This window comes from Patiria miniata, unplaced genomic scaffold (assembly GCF_015706575.1).
Source record: "Patiria miniata isolate m_02_andy unplaced genomic scaffold, ASM1570657v1 HiC_scaffold_22, whole genome shotgun sequence".
Taxonomy (NCBI): Eukaryota; Metazoa; Echinodermata; class Asteroidea; order Valvatida; family Asterinidae; genus Patiria; species Patiria miniata.
Genome location: NW_024037061.1, coordinates 14893497 through 14918391, shown reverse-complemented (window position 1 = coordinate 14918391; position 24895 = coordinate 14893497). Strand labels below are relative to the sequence as shown.

The following is a 24895-nucleotide window of genomic DNA, read 5'->3' as shown; positions in this document are numbered from 1 at the left end:
TTGGTCAGTTGTATTTCATACATCATAAACACAAAGAAGGGTTTTATGTTTGCTTAGAGAGTATTGAAATGAGTCTTTGTTTTTAATTGAATGTCCTTACGGGTTATCATTTCAAATCATTTCGTTATGTTTTTCGTTTGTCCTAAACTTACATATACATATAATCCTAAAAATGTCACCTTAATTTGCATCGGGTAAATACTCCCAGAAAGACGGGAATTTGACTCGGGTCCCAAGTGAGTTGGATCCGGACCATAGTACGACTCATCATGTTTTCTACCCGCAAGCCACATCCCCATTACCTCATAGATTACACATAAGACACGTGGGGCAGGCAGCGTGACGAGCGCCGTTTAAACAGCCAAGGGAATCAGGCCGTCCACTGCCTAACTAACCCAATCCTTCAATGATACCCAAACCATTCCCGGCCAAATTGGATTCCCTCAAGTTGTTGTATATATACTGGCAGTTTCCCCCAGATCTTTGTTTTGTAATGCACCCTCCCCCCTTTTGGGTTATCCCCCTGGGTACGGCTGGCTACTTTACAGGCCCCGGTCCGTGTCGGGGGAAATGGCATTGGTTACTAGCCCGGAGGGGGGCTGGGCCGTGCACGGTGGTCGCGACATGTCTCAAGTTCACGGCACGTTGGCTCTTTGGTTCGCGGTCAGCGCTCGTGGAAATGAACAAACTTCGGCGGCCGTGCGCTGATGGGACTACACCCGACCAGAGCCTTGTACCGTCGCTCGGCGATCTCGCGCCGGTCACGCTATGTAACCTTCACGGACAAGTTACCGTCGAGAAATCTGATGCTCACTTTGCCGTGAATCTCTGAAATTGATATGGGAGAGATAATAATTCCGGAAATTCATTTCGCGATTGTTTAATGAAGCCAACGGGTTCGTTTTCTCCGAGAGTGAGATCATTAGGTTGAAGTCTGCATCTTCGTTTTGATCACTGTTCGCCAGTATGATTATTTTTATTTTGCTTTAAAACAACTATTCGCCTCAGCCGGATGACCTCGTGGCATAAATAAAAGCATCGATGAAGATGCCAAAAAGACGAAAACCCTCCAAAATTAAATAAAAGCTTTCTCGTGGAAACGTATAAGGCATTTCGATTGCTTGAAATATTCTTGCTTCTCATTCGTCTACTTTTTAATTCATCATGTCTTCGTTCTTCCATCTGAACTTTCGTTCGCGCTTTCTTGTTGACCTTTTTTATGGATGAAAAAAGGACGAAACTCAAATTCTTCTTAATTTTTATTTTGCTGCAACAACGTATCTGATTCCAACCTCGCAAACCCTTGTTATGTTCTCCATCTCGCCTTTTCCTTCATGAACCCTTGACCCGACATCCTTTTTGCCTCTCACCCCTCTACTTCATCTTAGCATCCCTCGACCTCCATCCGTCTCTATTTCTCCTACATTATTCCCTCCCACATATAGCTTCTCCTCCGCGACTCCGTCATCCATCCCCCACTCTCTCTTTCTCTCTCCGTTGCCTCCTGTCTCGTCATGCCCGACCGCTCGCGTCTTGGCCAAGTTATGAATATTGATAAACGTTAATTGAGATCTGATAATCCCTCCAGAGCAGTCCCCGGCTCGACTGCCCGTCCGCCAGAGGTCCCGAACGGCCGGCTCGGAATAATTTGCCCCGCTGCTCTGAGAGTATCGTTGTTCGGGAATAATATTTGCTCGCTATCTTTTTCCCCTTCCTTTTCTATCCCTCTCTGTAACTGTGGGTTTGTTCAAACAATTAAGTTAGTGTATAATACTTTTTTCAGGGGGTGCGCAATCAGTACGAGCGGGATTCGTTTCGATGCGTTCCGCATGCGTGGATCTTGGGCAAGTCGAAACACAGTTGCTATTATGGATCCGCTCGGCATAGAATTCCTGCGGCTAATAGTCAAGCGATTAAATATTAAATCAGTCTTGATATTTTAATTGAGCGGAATTATGAGTCAAGCCCTAAATCCAGCCTATTTTATTTTCAATTTCTAACAATTGATTGTGGGATTTTCATTTGGCTGATTTTTTTTATGTGCTTGGGATATAGATTTGTAATAATGACATGAACATGTGATCTGGTCTACCGCAGTGAGGTCAGCTTCCAATTTTGAAATTTGAAAATACTATTTCAATTTTGTGTAAACACAGAAAAACAACCCAGCGATGACAGAATTTAAATGTAATATGCAACATTTGCAAACATCCAAAAACAAAACTACCAAATTATTATGAAATACCTTACTTGACTGTAAGTGCCTCATGCATCCTATGAAATCATGGCACCTGGTGTACTAAGGACATTTTTGTATCAATTTCCAACGATGGTCGGCCGACCATCGTTGGATAAAACTGACCTTTTCAAATACTGCCCCCACCTTTTGATTTTAAATTTAGTTAGTCGCCATTTTGTTTGCAGTCGGTTACACATCCTTGAACGGGTGCAAGCCAGCTAGTCTGGTTCCCTGACCTGACAATTCCCCGACGTCTATAAATTCATAACAATATTTGCAATAAATACTAACCCCCAAATCCATCCATTTCTGAAAATTACAGCAAAAGCAAATGTTGCATAACACAGGCCTAAAAGTCTTATAGAGATTGAACTTGATGCAGTCATAGAAGCTGATGATGGCGAATTTCAAAATAGATACAAACTCTGAGACTCTCATTTGCTAATAAAATTCGTCTATTGACCTTTATTTCACACGGTACATCATTCCATGGGGACATGCAAATTTATAAGGTCCCGGATGGAGATTCATCCCCTTCATCGTATATTATTATGACACGCCCTCTTGTGTCGAAAATACACTGGCGACAAAACAAGAACATTGTGGAGAATCCGATTTAGTTGTTGCGACGTCATGGTCTAAAATAAAAATCTAAAATGATTTGCGACAAAACTTCTTATTTTGGGACAGTAGTCGAACTATTTGAAGAGCAGTTTTTTTTTTTAGTGAAATACTGTGTACTTTTGCAGGATCAGTTGAAAGAAAGACTTCGGTATCTCACTTTATCGGTTCGTGCGTAATACATTTTTCTTTAAGATAAAATGGGCAAACGAGTCTTTGTTTTTCAAGTGCCAAAAAGAGGAGAACATTCCATGAAACGGGGCAAAGTATGATGTTACTCCGGAGTACGGGGGCAGCCAGGATGCTTTGTCCAAAATGTCAGAAGGGAGTTGAGCAAACATGTCCCCCCGCCTGCAGTTATTTCTGGATCACTGCGCACCGTAATGGGCTCTCCTATAATCCCCCTCTCCTCTCTATTTTTCTCTTCTGCTAATTTACAGATCACTCAGCTGAAGATTGATCACAACCCATTCGCCAAGGGTTTTCGAGACAACGGCATGGCACGCAAGTAAGTGTGTAGATGCTCATCATTTTATGCACGGCTGGCTGTTAATGAGTTTGTGGCCACTACTTGGCAACTTCGTTTGCATTTTACCGTGACCAGGGTTCAAGTCCACTGTTATTGGTGTATCCTGCTGGTGTATTATTTAAATGTGTGATAGGAACACAGAACCAAAACACTACATGCAATTGTCTGGCCATGAACAATCCATATACCCATATCACCTGATACATCAAGTACATTTTGATGGAACGCTCAGCAATTGTTATTCTGTCCGTATATTTTTCAAAGTCTGGGAAATCCCAGACAGGGCTAACTCAAATACCGAATGATAGATCTTTTTCACGAGTCGGCCATATTTGAAATTGAAAGCGAGGTAAACTGTTCATTTTTGGAACTTGCGAGCAGAAATCCAATAAAACTTCATTAAAATTAATACCGTACCAGTCTGCCCTGATGAATAATTTAAAATTTGAGATTAAACATAACCTTATGTTTTAAGCCCAATTTAAAAGAAAAATGAAAGTGGGGCTTGGCACGCACTCCAATCAAAATATGGTCTGGCACCATCCCATTCAACAGTTTACAATTTATAAAATAGATTCAGGGAACACGATTGAAAATGGCATTTAAAAAATGACATTTCGCCCAGCAGATCATAAGTCACGAGTGGAATAGCTCAGTGTTGCGTTGTTTTCATGGTAGAAATAAAGATAAATCGCCCAATTAATGTACGTACAACAACCAAAATGTGCAGGGATTGCGTTTTTAAAGGCAAACCATGGATGTTTATAATTCCGAACGATAATCCTGTAGCTCTGTTTGTACCTCAAGTCTTTTCTTTGATTCCCGTTATCACAGGGGCTCGAGGTTAGCGCTTAAGCGAACCACATCCACGAAAATAGAAGACCTGGACGACAAAAGAGGTAGGAATTAAAAACTTTTTTATTCATCAAAATTACCCACTTAAAAAAAAAACATTGAAAAAACTCTCAATGGTTGTGAATTGTTTCCAGACTATAGGCCTACCCATTAATAAAGAGATGATCACTGAGAATACGCAATTTTAAATGGAATGGGTTTGTTGAATTTCTGGTGCATTTCTTGATCAATACCCAAACCAAAACGACGTTTACCTTGTTTTAACTTAAAAGTAACATACAACATTTTGCAAACATAAACAACTACCAAATTATTATGAAATACCTTACTTGATTACAAGTGAATAATTGTCTCAAGCATCCTGGGAAAGCATGGCACCTGGTGGGCTGCGGTCATTTTCAAGAAAAGAGGTTTTTTTTTTGTATCAATAATTGACGTTCGGCCGACCATCGTTGGACAAAAAACTGATTTTTTTCCCCCCTCAAATACTGCCCCAATTTACCAAATTTAGTTAGTCCACATTTTGTTTGCAATCGGTTACACATCTGTGAACAGGCGCAAGCCAGCTAGTCTGGTTCCCTGACCTGACAATGCCCCAACGTCTATAAGTTGCTCCATTTCGTCTGAAGAAGGGTCAGGGAACCATACTATAAGAACAGCATTTTTTCTTGGTTTTTCCAGCATCTATGAACACAAAACTTTAAACAGATCAGAGTAACAATATTTGCTATAAAATACAATATATAAACCACAAATCCATCCATTTCTGAACATTACAGCAAAAGTAAATGTTGTATAGGCCTTGACGATAACTCGCTATTCGAAAGTGATGACAACATTGGCTTTATTTCGGCTTCCTTATGAGTTTTCCTGTCTTTTCCTTCAGTTCTTGCCAACAGTATATTCAAAACTATCTGCGTCTTTTCACATTGCTAAAATAAACCTAAACATTATACATGCATGCATGTTTATGCATCATGAATTTATGAACATAAATCAAGTTGCGGAGATCATCAGGAGTGTATTCTATGTGTAATGGATCACAAATGTTGGCCGGATGGGGAATTCGAAAGGGGAAAAAAAGAGAACCGCCCGTTACCCGATAGGTTCTGCCTTAATGAGGGCATCAGATATTCAGCATCTTCTTCGACGATGAAAGATGGAATTAATGTCGCGTGCTTATAGGAATCCACTGTTATACTCTTAAAAACAGAAGAGTTTTTTTGGAGCCGCAAGCGCAGCCGAGCCGTGCATGAAAGTCACCCAGGCGGCAAAAATGTAATCTACGAGCATGTTGAGAGTTTGCAGGCTGAGCGATATTTCACGTGTTTGTGGCCCGGAACGGAGTTTTTCCCCTTGTCTTGTCTTGCCTCTTCAGCTTTTGCCGATTCGCCTCGCTCGGTGCTCGCCCGCATCTAAATTTCATAGAATATTAAATGAGATATCAAAATTTTATCAGCGTCAGGTGTGCCCATTCGTCGCCGTCGTAATTTCATCAGTTAACCACTTTCTTCTTTCTTTCTTTTTTTTTCTTGCCGGGACGGCGGCGAGAAATACGGAGCGCTTGGGTGCAAAGAACAAGCGAAGCCCCTCTATTAACCGGCGGGCGAAGAAAAACATGTTTCGCCAAACGACAGGCTCCAATTCTGACGCGGGCCGAGTTGCCATTTCGCATGTTGTGTTGCGCTACGGGTGCGCGAGCGCCGGGCAACAACGCGGCGTTGGGCCGATCAGCGTTGAAGCGTATGGACGGGGGAGGCTACGGGGGGTTACGCAACGCAAGCCCCCCTAGCACTGACGGGTGCCAGATCTGACACCCAGGCCCTGGTCTGGAGGAGTCATTTTCACAGTTTTCTGTCTTTGCTCATCAGCCACGATAATTGCTAACGAGGAAACGATTGGACGAGTCTCATCTCTCTAGTCTGCAATAGGCTTAAGGGTCTTGACTTTCAATCCACCGTAACATGGCCAAGTAAAGCCTGCATCGTTGATTAGGCTTTACGTCTATCTACAGCCTTCATCCACCAATGAGGCAATTGTGACCGAAAACGGCTTATTCGTTCATTTCCGCTTTAGCTCATTTAAGCCGGCTTGTTTCAAGACTGAACGAAAAAAATCCAATCTGAAGTTTATTATTCGGCACGAAGCCAAATGACAGGAAGAAATCATTACGAAGAACATGTATCTCCGGGAATTTAAGAGACGTATAGCCTTGCTTTCAATTCTCGTTGCAAAATTTGTAATTTTGTCTCGGTATAAATCTGCCCAACTCTCATTACATAACATTCAACACCTAGCATGCTCAGAGCTTATGAAGCCTTCCAACGAAGGCTATCAGTTTGAAGTTGTTGTACGAGCGTTTGTCTTAAAATCAAGAGGTAAACTAATAGACCTTTATCATGCTGCCACCATTTCAGTCACGTTCCCTGTATCCTATAAACAGTACTGAATGAGAATGCTTTTTGTGCAAAAAAGAACCAGACTATTTTTCCTTCCAGCCTCGCTTTGTTTACGTTGATTTGAACGGGGGAAAATAACGATTGCCGCAACATGATAATGGTCTATAGCCCATCCACTGATTGTTTAAAGCCCGTTCATCTTAGAGACACGATTGGTAATTATCAAAGAAAATATTCAGTGTGAAGTTTCCAAAATTTAATTTCTTCGATGTTGAGTTTGTTGTATGTTTCTTCGATTTTTTACTATAAATGTCGAAAACTTGCTTTTACGTTTCAATTAGATTGAGCCACGAACCGAGCTTTGAAAAGTGATACCAATATAGCGCCCTCACAGGAACATTTTAAGGCGGACAGCTCGAGCAATACTGTCATGCCGATTCGACAAACCGAACTTGTTTGATTACAAAATTGCATTCTTCTTTATTGCTCAAACTTTTGTATTCTTGACAGACTCCGACAACTCGAAGTCCTCTGATCACGCTGTTCCGAAGAAGGAAAAGCACGAAAGCAACTCTTCTCCCATTGGCTGTGACCTGGACACCGGAGGCACCTCGTCCAATCACCAGTCGCGTGACACGACAGGTCGGGGCGGCATGGACGACGGGCTGTTCGGCTGCGACCCGCTCAGTTCCACTGACGGCGATTTGACGCGCGTGGACGAACCGGGAACCTCGCACTGCCACAAGGGAGGACTGGGCAAATCGGGCGCCCCCATGGGCCACACCTTGCACAAGTCCAGAACGGGAATGGGAGGCGGTGGTGGGGGGACGGGCGCCCTCAACGTGGACGCCGACGCAGGCTGCAACGAGGCTCGTCTGTCGGACTATACGGGCACGGCAGCTAGCGGCGTGGTGGATCAACTCTCGCCGTGTTACTCCCAGGATCACGGCGTGATGACCGACGATCAGGGCATGACCTCAGCCCAGCCTGCCACGGCCCTAGCCGTAGCCCAGCTCGCTAAAGACAGCATGCATGGTCAGGACTATCGGTCGCTGTCCATGTTCTCCGTGTCGAACCAAAACCAGTGCATGGGACAGAGTGTGCATCCTCTGCAGAGCACGTCTAACATGTACATGCAGAGCTGTGAACCGCACATGTATAACTCGAGTGGGTATCATCACCCAACCACCATGTCGTCGAGCATGGCGCATCTCCACGCCCATCAGGCCCAGGCTCACGCGGTCAGGCACCTTGCTGCCCAACAGAACATCTCTGCTTGTAATGGGATGACGTCACTCCATGGGCCCTCACAGTTCCTGCATGGGGGTCACACTAGCACCTCAACAGACGCAATGGGGCTAAACTCGTACAACCACTTCTCCAACCACTCGGTCAAGTTCCCTATGTGACATTGCTGATACTAAACACCTTTATGTTCAGTACACCAGATTACAGTGGTGTCCCAAAGCCAGTCAACGCTTATACCACAGTGTTCGCCCTGGTACCCGGCCGGCACCATAACGAAGTAGTTTGCACTTCTCACAATAACATCACAATGTGGAACTTTAAAGACTGTAAATTTACCACTTTTTGTTCTCATCAGTATAAAAACCATTGAAGTGTTGGTTTCACGCGGATTATCCTCATCTTATTTATCACAATTTATTCTGATTTAGCACAGCACATTTTCGCGCTTTTTAAATCTTCCGTAAAGCCTACAACATGAAATTCATTTTTAAACACTTCACTTTCCTATATAGAAACAACGTTGCGCATTAGGAGGTTTGGGATGCTTGCTTCGTTGATTTAAAAAAAATCATTTTTTTTCAAAAATTCGTAGAAAGAACAAGTTTTGCTGGAACAAAACTGTCCATCACACGGAACAATGAATCCCTTCATTCGATGACAAAGCCAATGTAACAACGAATCGAATCCCCGCTAAAATAGTTATGTATAAAAGCCCACCTTAACTTTGCCGATATTTTTCTTGAAATGCCGCGAAATTAGGATTTAATTAAAACTATAGGATTTTAGTCAAACAAGGCCAGTCTTGTGTTAAACCCTCCAGAAGATTGAGGCATTAACGTCGTTCAACGAGGTAGACTGGTGCTTTGATGTCTCACTGGATTTTTTGTCCAGCGTTGGTTCAGGGTACCAAACCAAAATGGCGGCGAGTAAAGATAACGTTTTTCGAAATCTTGTCATTCATTACCTTGAATTCTACGACTTCAAACACTAATTGCGATAGCTGACATTTTTACCCAAAACCACGTCTTGGCGGATTAATTCCTATTGATTATGATAACATCCTCGACCCATTTTACCCAACAACATTAATTGGTGCAGTTATAGAAATGACTTCTTTTTTTTAATTGTAAGAAATTAAAGGTATAGCGGACATTTTTCTCTAATTTTAAAAGTTCTTTCTTGTTGATATTGTTCCTGGCTTAGTACATATTTGTGCATTTGATATTTGTATATTTTGGCTGAATATTCTGTGATTATTTGAGAGAAGTTTACTGTAACCTCAATAGAGTTTTTAAAAAAGAAGAGATAATTATGATTATTGTGACAGTCTTACTGTGATTTTGACCAATGGAACGCCCGACTGCTGCATGTAAATTGTAATTGTGTAGTTACCATTGTTCTTTTTTAGTTTATATCTTACTATTACAAACCTTGGACGTGGAAGTGTTAGGCGATGATCCATAGTGTATAATTTATATGCCATATATACCTGTGACCTATAGGGCAAATGGCCTAACAATTGTTTCTTCCAAACCAACTTTTAAAGCTTTGGGAGTAATTTCGGAAGTAATCACTCGTATTATGTAAGCCCCTTTGCAAATTGTGGTTTAATGACAGTTGATCACGTGACCACATAAACTCAAAATTCCTAACTGCCTAATCTGACTTGTCGATTATATTCATTTAAATAACACACAATCCATCCTGTATGTACTAGAACTTATGACAAACAAGTTTAAAGTTTTCAACTTGCATAAAACTCTTTTCAACAGACCAAACGGGGTGTAGGCTAAAGCAACACAACTTGGAATAGGTATTCAGATATGACTGTTTTTGTGTATTATAGTCTCAGAGTAAAACACCAAAAGACTATAAAAAAGATTCTATAAAATGTTTTAATAGTCTATACAATATAAACAACTCATTAAAAGAAATTGTTTTTTGGAGGTATATTTTGTTGAAAACAGTGTGGTAGTCGAGTACATTTTCATGAGTATACGAGTACGGGTACGAGTACTTTGTCATGATGGGTACGAGTACTTTGTCATGAGTGCGAGTATGGGTACGAGTACTTTGTCATGAGTACAAGTATGAGTATGAGTACTTTGACAGAGTACGAGTACGGGTAAGATTACTTTGTCATGAGCCTAGAGTATGGGTGCGAGTACTTTGTCATGAGTACGAGTATGAGTACGAGTACTTTGTCATGAGTACGAGTACGATTACAAGGCAATTTGTTTCAATGAGTACGAGTACCAAAAATGTGCTCGATTACGATCGCGAGTACGAGTACACGTACGAGGTTTCCACAAGTAGGAGCAAATTTCAATATGTCACGTTTTCAAGGGCTTTGTACCCTAATGCGGGGCATAAAACCTGTATTGAAGCCCCCAAACAGTAGTAAACTGTTTTCCCTACATATATAGCCCATAATTTGTTTTAAATTATCACACTTTTTGCAGTAGAACATTTTGCAAGAGTACGACGAGTACAAGTACTTTGTCGTGAATTACGAGTACGAAACAGGTATTTTTTTCTTACGAGTACGAGTACATTTTCATGAGTACAACTTACGAGTACATTTTTACGAGAACGATACGACACTGGTTGAAACGTTCATTGTTGAGATGTTCATTTTAGGTATCACATTGAATGTAAGTGCGCGGCTAAGTTGGATTTAATAACGTGAGATTCATAGTAAAAGCTATAATACTCGATGTACAAAAAGGCTAGCTATAGCTTACGTTGTGACTCGCCCCTCACAAGTTCAGTGGTGCGAAGGGCGTGGTTTTATTTGACTTTCTTAAAGAGGATGAAACAAACCTTGTGCAATTTTTATTAAGATATTTCCATCTCTCTTTAACTTGTTTGCTTATTCAATGGTTTTCATTGTTTTTGGACACTAATAATAGAATGTCAGTTTTTTTGTTTAAAATATATAACTATTCTGTCGTAAATTATTTGATGGTAATTATGATTGTAATGACAAAGAAGATTTCTTTATCACCTACTGCATGTACATACGCTTTATCTAGTGATGACGAATCTATTAAAAACGTGAAGATTGTAGATATAAACCCGACATTGAATCGTTGTTTGTAGTATCTGAAAAAAGTGTCCAAATTGTTTTACTTTTTGCATAATTTGTGTGGTAACGATTGGTAAAAGGACTGTTCCTGGCGCATTTCCCCATCATCAGGCGGGGGAAGAAACGGGGCGAACGGGTTTCAACAACCAACAACCCGAAAAAGCCACTGTGAATACTTTGTCACCTTTTGCACAAAGTAGTAAACCCAAGTGCAGTGCTGGGAACGGATGGTTAAGTGAAAACTTCCATTTGTTCATGTTCAATTATTATTGTTTTTAGAACATTAAAAAAAAACTAACAAGTGTCCAGCCTTAAATGAAAACCCTGACAGGGCACTGCATATCATGTGTGAGATGTGCAGCCGCGGCGCTGAGGTTGGATGTCGCCTCATTCGTGATTTTCCAGCAATTTTTAATTTGTTGTATTTTTGTGTTTTTTTTTTTTGGGGGGGGGGGGTTGGTTGGTAAATAAGGCCAGATATAATACATGAAAAAGGGCATGGCATGCAGTCTCCACTTAACAGAATTTAAAAATGTGCCGAATGTGGAAATCCTTACTTGTAGGATTTGAAGTGTCAAAACTTTAAAACTAACATAAACAAACAAGGTGAACATCAACGCTATCGTTGAGTTGGATCGATATTGGACTTTGTGTATAGCGCCCTCTACAGTTCTATTAATGGTGGGACAATTATTTTACAGGCTCTTTATATAATATTAAGATGGCATGTCAGAAAAAAAGTCTTAATTGTTTTGCATTACTACGCATACCGGTATTTTACTTAATTTTATTTTATTGTAATCTTTAACGAGGGTAGTCCATTTCGGTTTTAAAAAACAACTGATTTTCAAAGGAGCCGTCACGTTAAAATTACATGAAAATAAAATTAACAAAGAAATTACAAAATACTTGAACAACAACCGCAATGTTCAAATTGAGCACACCTGTGGAAAATGATCTAGCGCCCTCTACATTGGACTTCTGTGCGTTTTAACCCCGATCGACTGGTGCAACTCTACTTCACGTGCAAGATGGCGGCGCCCATGACAATTAGAACACTTCGTATTTTTCGGCAGGTTTCACGGGTATCTTTTGCTGCACATCTTAGGCGATCAAATGGTAAGAGACGTACTTTAACTCTGGACTATTTTCTTCAGCATGATACTGATTTTCTGTTCTTTTAGGCCTACTTTAAATTTAATTTTACTGAAATTAATGAAATGAATGTGAAATGTGGCGTGGTGTGCATGTGTGGCCATGGTGGCGCACTGGAGTCGTACTCCCTGTCATGCCTGTGCCTGTGCCCCCCCCCCCCCCATTCTCCTCGGGGCTGAGACACAATATTAAACTAGGTTGGGGACGCTGTTTAATGATTCAGATGTACATCTTAATGATAATGTTGGACTTGGCACTTTTTAATTACATGCTTTAGGAAAGATTTCAGTACTGACTGGGCTACGCCACCACTTTTTTCAAGAGCCAAAATGTTGCATCCTTTATCATGTTTAGGCCTAATATGTTTATGATATTTTTTCCATTTTCCCTTCTCTACACTCTCACCTCAACCCTCTCCTTTCCTTTATTCCTTTTTCTTAATCAGTCACTTACTTCATCGAGATTCGAACCTCTGACTCTTGTTTGAAACACGACACTTTTACCGCTAGACTGCGCACGATCGCTTGTTCCAATGATCAATCTTTGGACGTATATAAAGTATCCATCGAAATAATACCCGTTTGGGGTTCAAAATTTATTGAAAAAAAAAGGCGGCAGTATACGACATTCTTTCCCAGACCTACATGTATTTGTTTACAAGCTTCAAGCCACTTCAGTTTAATGTTAGTACTAAAACCTTATCACAACATTGCCTCGAAACCTGGTAAACAATAAAATGAGAAACCTCAGCTTCTAATGTTCATGACATTGGGAATTCGCCAATTAGATCTACGCATGTTGAATTGAAAATCTGAAGACCTCAGCGTCTTAAACATCAATGACTGCCTGCCTGAGTTGATATTCCTTGAGCTTATTATACTCAGCTCGGTTAGTGAACAACCCTCCAAATAAATGAGTGAGTTTCAGTATTTTTGAGATTTATATTTAGAATATTTGACAGATTTTGTTGTCATTTGTCAGTGTATAAGCCACAGGTCAGACTGATTTCATCAAGGGTTACCACCCAATCAACACTGAGTGCACCTCTAGATGGTATCGTTGAGCAAGAGGACAACCCAACAACAAAAGCAACATCAGAAACATCAGAAACATCAGCAACATCACCACAAGAAGCAACGGACGCGGAGGCACCCAAGACCATACCTATCAGCCATGAGAGAGGTTGGTTTACAATTTGCAGGACTGAATAATATTTAGGACCTCAATAAATTTAAAAAAAAATACTTAATTGTGTTTTAAGTTGCAATGACAATGTGTGTTTACTGAATTGAATGACATTTAAATATTCATAAGATGAATTTGCGTCGGGGTGATGTAAATCAATATTAGGTTTTGCCTTTCACCGACGTATAAACACTGTATACTCAGTGTGTTACCTCCCGAGTGAAAGGTGGAAACCGATCTCGCAAGTTCGGTGGTCCAGTGGTAAGACGTCTGCACTAGAAAGCAGTAGGTCATGGGTTCGAGTCCCACCCGAGTGATTTTTTTCCAACTTTCACTCGGGAGGTAACACACTGAGTATACAGTGTTTATACATCGGTGAAGGACAAAACCTAATATTGATTTACATTTTAATAGTAAGGAAAGTTTAGCGATTGATAAGATAGCAACGAAGTGATCAATAATTAAGGGAATAATAATTACGGGAAATGGGTCATTTGGGAGACATTCCCATAGACTTGTGCACAAAAATGTTCAAACTTCAATGTGCCCTAACCCAATATTCCCTTGTCCTTTTTCCACGATTTTCGGTATGTTTACTAATTAGACCACGAGCAACAAATATAATGTAATTGCAACAGCAAAATTTTTCCTCTAAAGGGGGGCTGTGACATTAGGGAGACATGAAAATGTGTCCCTAACGATGTCTCCCATCGTGCGAAATTACGATAACGTGTCTTCTTAATGGTACCTTTACACGTATAAATTGGCGCTTGGCTGGTTTTAAAACAGTATGTTTAAAACCAGCTTTGGGCTTGGATGCTGATAATGGCCTAAGTCGAGACGAAGGACATTATTGGCGACCAGGCCCCGAGCCTAATACCTGTCAAAAAAAGTTTATCTGATAGGATTGGCTGTTTCAAGATGAACATTTTTATTTATTGAATCTGACAGCTCACCAAACGACGCTGTTACTTCAGCAGCCTGACCAGCCGCCTGATGCTCGCATCCTGAAGGTCGCCATCATAGGATCCCCCAACGCAGGCAAATCAACGCTCATCAACAGGCTCATGGGTCAAAGGGTAAGGGTCAGAGCGCAGGCCTATACATTTACTGGTATTTTGAAAACTGTGTTACCAGAATCTCACAGATGATTTTTAAAAAAAACGGGGGTGGGATTGGGAAGAAGGAAGGGACTAATAAACATGCTGAATGTGCTCACTGTACATGCTTGTTTGCGTGGCACACTGTATGCAGATGTGGTTGACGGTTACACCTCTATGTTCCGACACCCCTATGTTCCGACTGCACATATTCCTATTCCTAACCCTAACCCTAACCCTAACCCTAACCGGAAGTAACACAATCTAGGTTGTCGGAACATAGGGGTGTCGGAACATAGAGCAGTCACCTGGTTGACAGTCCGGCATATTGAAATTTCGAGGGGGGAATTTTGGTACCCCCCCCCCCCCCGAAAAACTTCTCGCTACACTACTGGTTATTGATTCTTTGATATGTGTCGGAAGGAGCTCACTTACAGTATTTTTTTAATCACTGTTCAATTTTCAGTTCAAGAAAACATTTATTTCCACAGTATTAGTCACATTGAATAGTACATTAAGCCTGGTGTGGACAAACATCATACTAAAAAGCCAAAGCTTGATGTGGATGTGCCCGACAAAACAAGACAAAACAACACTGATTTAGTAGCAACCACAGTAATTAAATATATATCGGGTAAACATAAAGTAGACTCGACAATGAACAGCACGTGTCGCAGATTAATAAAAGCTAAGCATAGTTTAACAAGTAATAATGAATTATGCACTCTGGGAGTACGTTAGGAAGGATTTGAGTTTACATTTGAATGTATGAATCAAGAAGCACTAACCACTGAGAAGCACTTACGCAAACCAGAAGTTTGTTATTAATGTACTCAAAGATAGTTGACTGTTAATAGCCGAGCAGTTCATTACTTCTGCTAAATAAGTTTCTGTTGCTGTTTTATTTCTTCCTCGTAGGTCTGTTCTGTTTCAAGCAAGGTCCACACCACGCAGACTAATGCTCTGGCGGTGCTTACTATGGACAGCACGCAGATTGTGAGTACACATTGAAAATCTCCTGTAAACTGTAATAGTTAAGGTCAGACAAATGCTGGTCCCCTTTTTTACATATTGAACCAAAAGTCACTCTTGACCTTTGGGTAGCCCTGGGAGTAATAAGCCAATTGCGAATAACCTATACCCTAAAATTTGAATAACATCTGGTACACTGACTTGCTCAGAATGCTTGGCACATTTTAACTTTGAATTCTCCAGACCGAAGACACCGTTGCTATATCACATGATTCGGGGCAAGCTCTTGCATAGTTACGTAAGGGACGCTCAGCACCAATACATTGTTCACAATTGGTGAGAATGGCACAAAGACACCAGACCATGCCAGAGCTGGGGGTTGCTAGCATAAGGCTTGCCCCGAATCATGTGATATAGCAACAGTCTCTTTGGTCTGGAGAATGCAAATGTGCCAAGCATTCAAGCAAGTCAGGGTCCCAGATGTTACTTGAATTTAATTTGCAAATGGCTTATTGCATAATACCCCGCCACTCGAAAATCACCCCCTAAAAATCAATAGTTACACAGTCAAAGGCGCTAGAAAAAAGTCTTAAATTTAATGTAGTTCCCGCGGAGTGGCTACACAGATACGTTGATACGGAGTGGGGGTGAGACGGGGAGGGCCCAACGAGAGCGCCATTTTCCCTTTTAAAAAATATCAACACACGACTGTGATGTAATTTTAATCGTGAAATTGCTGCGCTTTTTTTGTCAGGTGCCACTTTATTTTGTCTACTGTAACTTTTTTGTCAACGACAGTTTGTTGTTGCCGTCCTTTTAGCAGGTTAAAGCCCTTGACATTTATAACATACTTAGGCCTACAGCAGAACACTCCAGCGGCCCATAATATCGACGCAGCACACACATTTTTTAACTGACGCGCTTTGTGTACAACTTTTGACCAGCGCGGCACGTTGCTGCAGCTGGCAAATGTAAAACTTGATCAGCGAGTTTGGAATTTTCCAATAATCGAATACTAATTTAATTGGAAAAATGGACAGCCCTGGTAAGAATTGTAAGACTTTTTTTCGCTGGTAACCTAGCAACCTTGTGTGTTTAGAAGCTCTTTGGAACTGGCCCAATTGGTTCGGTTTGAGTCCAAGGCATTAGGGGTACAATATGTTTTTCAGGCCATATGCATTAATACAGTGGCTCATCAGGTTTTTGAGCTTCATAATTATGTCTTGTTGTCTTGGTGTTGCTATGTGCAGGTCTTGTTGGACACACCGGGCATGGTCAACCACAAACAAGGAAGAAAGTAAGTTGACTTTTTTGACCGAAAAGGGCATTTTTTGACCTTATGGGCAATCTCAGCCTTTGGTAAAGTACGTGAAAGCACTTTTAAGAGCTAGGTGAATAAACCTGAAAATGTATTTTTCAAATCTTATACATTCATCATCTAGTGATGGTCAAGGAGAGTTTTATAGGAGTTTGGGATCATTTCTCTGAATCAGTAATTAGGTATTATGGTTAGTTGGCTCTGTCATGGACAATACACTTCTTTGCATCACGCTGGGATTGATGTCTTGCGATGACTTGCAGTGACTTGTGATTACTTGATTATAACTCTGGTTTAATTTTAATGCAGAACAAAAACTTTAAGTACTAGTGGTCAATAGGTCTCTCTCAAAGACGGCCATCTCTGTAGGAGAACTGCAACTGCGCATTTTACGCAATCAAGCACGCATTGCGCAGTGTTGAAAATGTTCCACACACGAGCACTTGTTGCTCGAAATGTGTTCGAATACGACGCAGCCGATGTGCGTTATGCAAGTTGACGCTCAAAATGCTGGTGCACGTGGCTGGTCTGAAGGAAATGACGTCATTTGAGAGAGACCTATAGAACTTGGATGTCTCTCAAAGAGTGTTGCTCTTAGCAGTGGTCCCTGTTCATTTATTCTGTCAGTAATGTTCAAGGTATGGTACACCTCTGTTTTTAGCATTCTTAGACAGAAGTGAATTGAATAAACTCAATAGATGTTTCCATTATCGGCCTGCGTCATTTAATGTTGTTTTTCACTGTTATTTTGGCAGGCATCAATTAGCCCGGTCCTTGTTGGTCGATCCACAGAACAGCCTACATGAAGCAGATGTTGGTAAGTTGAATGATTGTATAAACTGTTCATCTAAATCATGATATCGGGCTTTTCCTTAGCCCATTTCAGACATTATTTTACTGACCCACCTTCACCCCCACAGATCCTATACGACTCGTATATGTGACCAGCTCAGCAGAAATGAGTCTGATGTCGCAAAATTTGAATTCAAGCTATCGCCATTTTGAAATGGTAACAGTGAAAATTTGATCAAAATTTGGATTTTTTTGTTTTTGTTATATTTTGATTGTTTGATGTTTTTAGTAGTTGAAATGTCTTACAAAGACATTGAAATATTGTACGAAAAAGACTCACAAAATTAGGATTTTTGGTGCTTTCCTTGGTTGTTTACAGTATATTTGTCAGTTTTCAACCCTTTTTTCTCCATTGAAAAGTTTCTAGCTTTGTAATAAATGGACAGAATGAAACAAGCACAACGATGCAACCAAATGTCCTAGAGAGGTCCATGATACACCAAATGAAAGCTTATTTCATTCCAATTTCATTGATGTAGTTAACTCAAAACGTGAGTTTTGCCACAACAGACTACATGTAATTTTGCAGAGCAGATCACATATTTTAATCTTGCCTAAAACAGTTTACCCATTGCTATTTCTTCGTCAAGTGGGTGGTTTCAATGCTTTATTCCTGCACCGCTGTGTTCTGCACCACATTGGACAGTATGCGCCGCGCGTGCGCCAATCTCCATAAAAAGAGATTTTTCGCACTACATGTGCGAGGCACATATCATAGACATGGCAAGAAGGGTGTTTCTTTCACAAAACATGAGGTAAAATTGATTAACAAAATCAGTGGAATATTGTTAATTTTTTTAGGTTTTTTTTTTTTTCCCATCAAAAAGGTCTGTAATCAAACAATTTGCATACAACACTCATTGGGAAGTTGATAATAGTAAAGCCAGAACACACAAACTGCCAAGAGATCATGCTGGATGGAATGATCTACAAGATAACATCAGGATATGACATTTTTATTAGTTTTTTCAAGTGATTTAAATCGTGATTTTAAATCAATGATTTGAATCAAATGATTTAAATCAAACAACCCTGTCTGTAATACACTGCTGAAATCAGCCCCCCCCCCCCCAAAAAAACCAACCACCCCTCTATGCTGACTAAATATTTAAAAGCTGTTTGAGTGATTGTAACCTAATTTATAAAATGTCATATTCCCAATTTTTTCTTCATCAACTTCAGTGACAAAGTCCTCTGATAAAAATGTCACTGCATGTGTTAACTTCATCACAAATATACATTACATTCTGTACACGTGTAAAATATTATCAATCAATATGTTGAGGAGATTGACCATGTGCTTAAAATGCCTGCAGCATTTGATGCAGTCTTGCTACGCTCATCCATCCCGACATGTCAAGAAACATGACCTGATGACATGGTGCAAAAGTACACTGTATCCTGTTGCTTGGGTATTTGTACTTTTTTCACTTGTACATTTTAAAAAGATATCTTCTTTTCTTTATAATTCTGAGAGGTGACCTTTTTCCTCCTGTAATTTGAACAAAGATGTTAATTGCAATTTCAAACTGACTTTATTCTGTGGATTTATTTTGTTTTTCTAGCAATTTTTTTTTACTTCAGTAAGTAATCATTTTGGATTGGATAGAAAAGTACATAAACCCTTAACTAGTTAAAATTTGACCTAATTAAGGCTAGAATGCAAAATTAAACAAGTTGTTACGCCAGATTGAACCTAAAGTTACCCCATAAAACTCTGCAAAACTTTGTAAAACCTTGCGGTTCTGCCCGTTTACATTCTCTCCTAAATCATACAAGGAATTTATTTTGTTAAACATGTAATTATTAGTACTAAAAAAATGAAAACATTTTTACCAGTAGCTGTGTTAAGATCTTCTAAATTTATACAAAATATTTCCTTTTCCAGACACAGGTAAATAAAAAAGTAAATTAAAAGTTCGGGTCACACAAAATGCAAAGATAAGATCTTAGGGTAAGAATTTTGAGGACAATTGTGCCACTTTTGCAGAGGTCACAGATGTGTAGATCTTAATTTTCATGAAAAACAAACACCAACATATTGTTCTCTTTTGTTTACAGCATTAGTATTAGTGGATGCTTCCAATACGTGGACTCGCGAGAAGATCTCCAACGAGATTCTGATGAGTCTGAAGCTTCATCCGAGACTCTCCTCCATTCTTGTGCTGAATAAGGTAGGAGCAGTAAATGTAGGGTGTGGATTACTCATGAGAGCCAGTGCATGAAACTGGAAATATGCTTATTCGCTCACATAAGGCCTTTTCACACTACAGCCTCTCAACCCGGGTTGAACTCAACCCGGGTTGAACTCAACCCTGGGTGAACCCAGTGCTGCCCTGGGTTGAGTTTTTGATTGTTTTCAACCCTGCCTTCAACCCCGCATCGTTTCACACTTGTTTCGTGCAAACCAAACTCATTTTGCTGGGTAAGTACCGCTTTGAACCCTGGCGAGAGTTTCGACCCGGGTTGAAAATACATAGCATGTAAATGTTTTCAGTCTTGCAAACCTCCTGTATGTTTAGGCCTTTGTTCCATTGGTGCATTTGCTAGGTTGTAAACAATGTTAATGTAGGATATAGAATTATCTCGAGAAGACATAGTATCAGTGAGCTTTTGGCCCTGAAAAAAAAACCTCAACACATTCTTACCTGATAGTAAATGTTGACTCAGACATCAGTATCCCATCATCAATTGATGAACTCTCTAAATTAATTAATTTTATTTTGTCTCCGAAAATTGTCTTTAATTTATACGAGGTCTTGAAAGGTTTCCAAAGATCTCGACCTCAACGCTGGTTCTTGATAACTTTTAAAATTCCCAGGTTGATCTGATCAATGCCAAGAGTGAGCTGTTTGAGCTGACGGCCAAGTTGACGGAAGGCTGTGTAGAAGGGCAGCGATTCACCCTGGATGACCGGACGGCTCGGTACCTGGGAAAAGTGGACACTCGCCCCATGCTGTCCCACAAATACAAACCCAGGATTAAACCGAGTGATAATGAAACTGATGATGCCTCGTTAGACGAAACAGACAGGACAGTGGACAGTGGTATAGTAGACCCAGTTGAGAAATTTGATGATGATAGAACTTCCATAAATGACCACAGGGAAGGCAACAACTTGTCATCTGAAGAGATCTCTGAAACTGGAGCATTGGATTCTAGACTCACAAACGTTAGTGAAAAAAAGTCAGAATCAACCCTTGAAACGCCTAACAGTTCTAGTGTCGGCGGTCAGCCAGAACTGCCTCCAACACTGAAGGAATACATCGATACATTAGAGGGTTTTTCATCCAAGAGTTTGGACTTTGATGACGTGCCACATCCTCAGCTTGAGCCTGCAGAGACTGATGATGCCAAGAACATCGAGAGAGCAAAATACAGGAAGCTCTTGCAAGAAGTTGGTAAAAGGAGCGGCTGGGACGGATTTGGAGCCGTGTTTATGGTTTCTGCTCTAGACGGGGAAGGACTAGAGGATGTAAAGGTCAGTCCATTACTCAATAGTGTTTGTAGGTGTGTAGTGATCGTACTTTATTGAATATATTCATATCCATGCATTATTACTGTCTGGAATAAATCAGTCGAGCATGTCCATCGTTGGTGCGGTTACCAAGCTGCCGCTCGTGATGCGTCAGTCTTGCGTGTGATCTACAACCGAATGGGTTTAGTGTCATTCCTGTCCATGCAAGGCTTACCCCCCCAGGCTCTGCCCCGCGGTGCTGGCCTGAGGTGAGCGCCAATTCAACAGGTGGATAAAAATAGTTCTCCAGTAAACTGGTGTTATAGTAGAGCCCATTATGAGTATATTCCAATCACAATTGCAAGCATCAATCACAAGTATTCATAAGTCCAGTCACAAGTGTGTGTGTGACTATGGATGCACATTTAACCCTAACTCCCTAGTTCCTCAGGACTACCCTGCTAAATCCAACAGAGTCCAACCAGCGTTTCCTGCTTAATCCACTGTGCCTTATTTTCAGTTGTCTGCTGAATCCAACGGAGTCCAACTTGGCGTTATGATGCGGTTCCGTTGCCTGCTGAATCCAACACTTTGCATCAGGAATGGGCACAAGGGGTTAACTGCTCAATCCAACAGGCTCCATCGGGTATATGACATAGTTGGATCCTGTTGGATTCAGCAGGGTTAGTGTCAACAACGGAATACCTTTGTCACAGGTCAGTTGAATAGCTAGTGACTTGACTTGAGACTGGTGAAAAGTGGCTTTATTCGAGAAAAATTTGGTCAAAGCTGAGTGGGCGGGTGCCCCCTCCGCACCCCCCTTGATCCGCCAATGACAACTATGGCATGGAGACTTATTCAAACATTGTATTATCTTCTGTAACCTTTCAGGAACACTTAGTAAGCAAGGCGGTACCAGGCGACTGGGAGTACCACAGGAGCGTCGTTACAAACCTGTCTCCTGATGAGGTTGTCAGGGAAGCCATCAGGGAGAAACTCCTGGAGTATCTCCCGCAAGAAGTGCCTTATAACATCTCACAGGTTTGTAAAAAAATAAATAGAAAGTTCCTTATTGCTAAATTTTCACTTAATTGATTTTGAGATTTCCTATTGTCCTGTATTGATGCCTCTATTCATTTGTGAAGACTCTCCTACCTTTCATATTCCTTTAAAAAAATACATGAGTTGAAAAAAAGAAAAGAAATTGGCTAGAGCAGGCTTTGAGCCTGTTATCTCCCCTTTTCCAGTTTTGGAGTATTGCTAATGTTGGTAGCATTGTGACTTTTATCATGATCCCTGGCTACATGGCATATACTGGTTTATGGCTTCCGATAAGTGTCCTTTGAACAAAGACATTGATTAAATGGGGAGCCACCAATATACATGTAGGGCCGGATAGCTCAGTTGGTAAGGCACAGGAATGATGATCTGGAGGTTGCAGATTCAAACCCAGCTCCAGTCAATTTCTTATTACATGTATAATGCACCTACATGTAGTCAGTTTGCCTTTGTGGTTTATTTGTAAATTCGATTTACAATTAAATTATTTGTTTATAAAGAATAAGTGGAACATCGGGCCCCATGGAAACCAATGTTAGTTTAAGCCCATGAGCACAGAGGCAATCAAATTATGGAAAACTAGGTGTTGGAGTTTGGTGAACTTGGGCCCGATGCAGTGAGCAGTTTTGTTAAAAAAAAAAAATTGTTGCAAACTGCAATGCGTTATTTATTTTGTATAGCAAACACATTTGTGCGTAGTAATCTGAGAGATTTGTAAAGCAAAAAGTTAAAAATTGCCTCACATTTGGAAATTGGAATTTAGGGAAATTGCTGACTGGGATAGTTAGGTTTGAAAAAGGCACATGTGTTGGTTGTTGACGAGACAGATGGCAATTTACTGCAGTCTTTCCCTTGTGTTTTTCTGGATAGAAAAATGAGCTGTGGGCCACTGAGACCAGTGGAAGATTGAGGATTGTTCAGCTGATAATCTGCCAAAAGAGGTCACATGTTGTGAGTACACGTCAATATATCATTCAGCAAAAACCGAGGTTTAAACATGTTGATGACGTGAAACCAGGGGCCGATTTCACAAGACTTGTCTTATCTTGCGACTCATCTTAGGAATTGAGACGAGTCTCCGCGCTAAGATCAATCCTAGCTAAGGTGCATCTCAGTTTAGACTGATTTCACTAAACACATCATATGCAAGATGCATCAAAATAACCAATTTGATGACTGTATCATGTTTGTTTTTACCGCTTGACGAAAAGGTCGCTGAAAAGAAATGCACAAAACCAATTTGCCCGCGCACTTGCGTATAATGAAATTTAACCTATAAAATTTCTCTGATTAAATTTCAAACGTACAATACACAAGATACCTTTTTAATAATACCCTAATGACTAGAACGACTTTCTCCCTGGCTCACCACTCTATTTCGAACAGGAAAATTTTTATTTTAAAAAGTCGACTGGGTAGGAGTCGTAAGCCTATAATTATATTTTGTAAGTAAGTTCATCAAACTGTGTTCTTCAATTTCCTCCTACAGAAACTGCTCAAGAAGAACATCGGTAAGATAGCTCGGGAAGCAGAGCAGGAGTTGATGAGTGCCTTCCAATGCGACGTCTACCTGTCCCTACGCATCATGCGCAGATAGTCAATACTGGGACTAAACATTTCATGGCTTTGCTTTACTTTGCTTACTGTTAAAGCGAAGACTTTTGTGCAAAAACTGCAGGAGAAAATCATCCACCAACAGTTCAGTTTTAACAAGGAAGAATGGCTTGAACAAGTACATTATCCTATGGTTTGACACATGCACAGGCCAATATGCTTGGAAGTGCAGGAATGCTTTTGTGAGTATGGATGTTTCGTCCATTCTTCAATTTCAAAAGGCAAAGCCATCAACTAGTCCAAGTTGGCAGGTGTTGGATAGCTGCAAAAAGCCTGCAGGCAAATAGATCAATCTGTTTGGCACTGCTGTAGCCTGCTGATGGCATCTGAAGTATATACATTGTACATTGTACATGTATATACTTGCTCCTGGTAAATTAAAGACACTTGACATGCTTGAGTGCAGGATTTGCACTGGGTTTTAGTAATCACAGATTTGACCCTATCAAACTAAACTTTTTTTTAAAACTTGGGACATGTTTTCGTGGGTGCTACTCTCGACCACCAGAACCGTTTATGAATTTACGGGGCCGAGACGAACCTTTTTTTCACGTCGTGGAAGTTAGCTTCATGCAGCTTGCCAGAAGAGTGGGGATTGAACTACATGTACATGTATTTACCTTGTCGAAAGAATCTTCTTAGGAATGCAGGGATTCTTTGCAGACAATGCCCCAAAAATATTGGCTTTGAAAGCTTCCCGTTGGAGAAGAGCTCATATATCAGCTCAATGTCATTTCTGTAGTTTTAATTCTGTAAAATTACAGCAATTAATTTTAGTCAAGAGATTGTCCATGATGTTTCTGACGAACACTTTAAGATTTGTAGCTAGAAAATGCTAGCATCAGTCGTGCATCCCAAGGGCAAAGGGATTTTAAAAAAAATCCTGAAATTAGAAAAAATCCTGATAAAAACATCTTGACAAGTCTCACTCCTCGAGAGGGAAAGAGTAAGCCTAAAATTATTTTCTTAGCAAATTATATGGCATATTTTTTTTTTCTTTGCATTTTCCATTATTAGGCTGTATGCATAATAAACATCTCCTGGTAGTTTAAACAATTTTCAGCTTTGTGATACTACTGTCTGGAAAAGCTTTTGTTTTGTGTGTTAATGTCTTCAAATTTTAAAATGTTCAAATTTCAGAATGTGAGTTTTGTAGATCTATACCAGTTGTACTTGAGCATGAAATAATACAAACACAAGAAAA

The 24895-nt window shown here is 40.5% G+C and overlaps 2 protein-coding genes across 3 annotated transcripts in view; both read left to right on the top strand.

Moving 5' to 3' along the window:
• The window catches only part of LOC119730635 (T-box transcription factor TBX2-like), a 45367-nt gene extending 34394 nt beyond the window's left edge, over positions 1-10973 (top strand). For both annotated transcript variants that reach the window (XM_038203622.1, XM_038203623.1), the window contains exons 5-7: positions 3301-3368; positions 4224-4288; positions 7154-10973. In XM_038203622.1, the coding sequence (XP_038059550.1) occupies positions 3301-3368; positions 4224-4288; positions 7154-8052 (1032 nt within the window). In that variant the 3' untranslated portion in view covers positions 8053-10973. The remainder of the gene's footprint in view (positions 1-3300; positions 3369-4223; positions 4289-7153) is intronic.
• Positions 10974-11963: 990 nt separating this feature from the next.
• Positions 11964-24277, top strand: LOC119730879 (GTPase Era, mitochondrial-like). Its single transcript, XM_038203945.1, has 11 exons — positions 11964-12098; positions 13116-13316; positions 14271-14398; positions 15338-15415; positions 16642-16688; positions 17465-17526; positions 19623-19735; positions 20383-21042; positions 21910-22059; positions 22948-23028; positions 23567-24277. The coding sequence occupies exons 1-11, from the start codon at positions 12011-12013 to the stop codon at positions 23672-23674; spliced, it is 1716 nt and encodes a 571-aa protein (XP_038059873.1). The 5' UTR covers positions 11964-12010; the 3' UTR covers positions 23675-24277.
• The last annotated feature ends 618 nt before the right edge of the window (positions 24278-24895 follow it).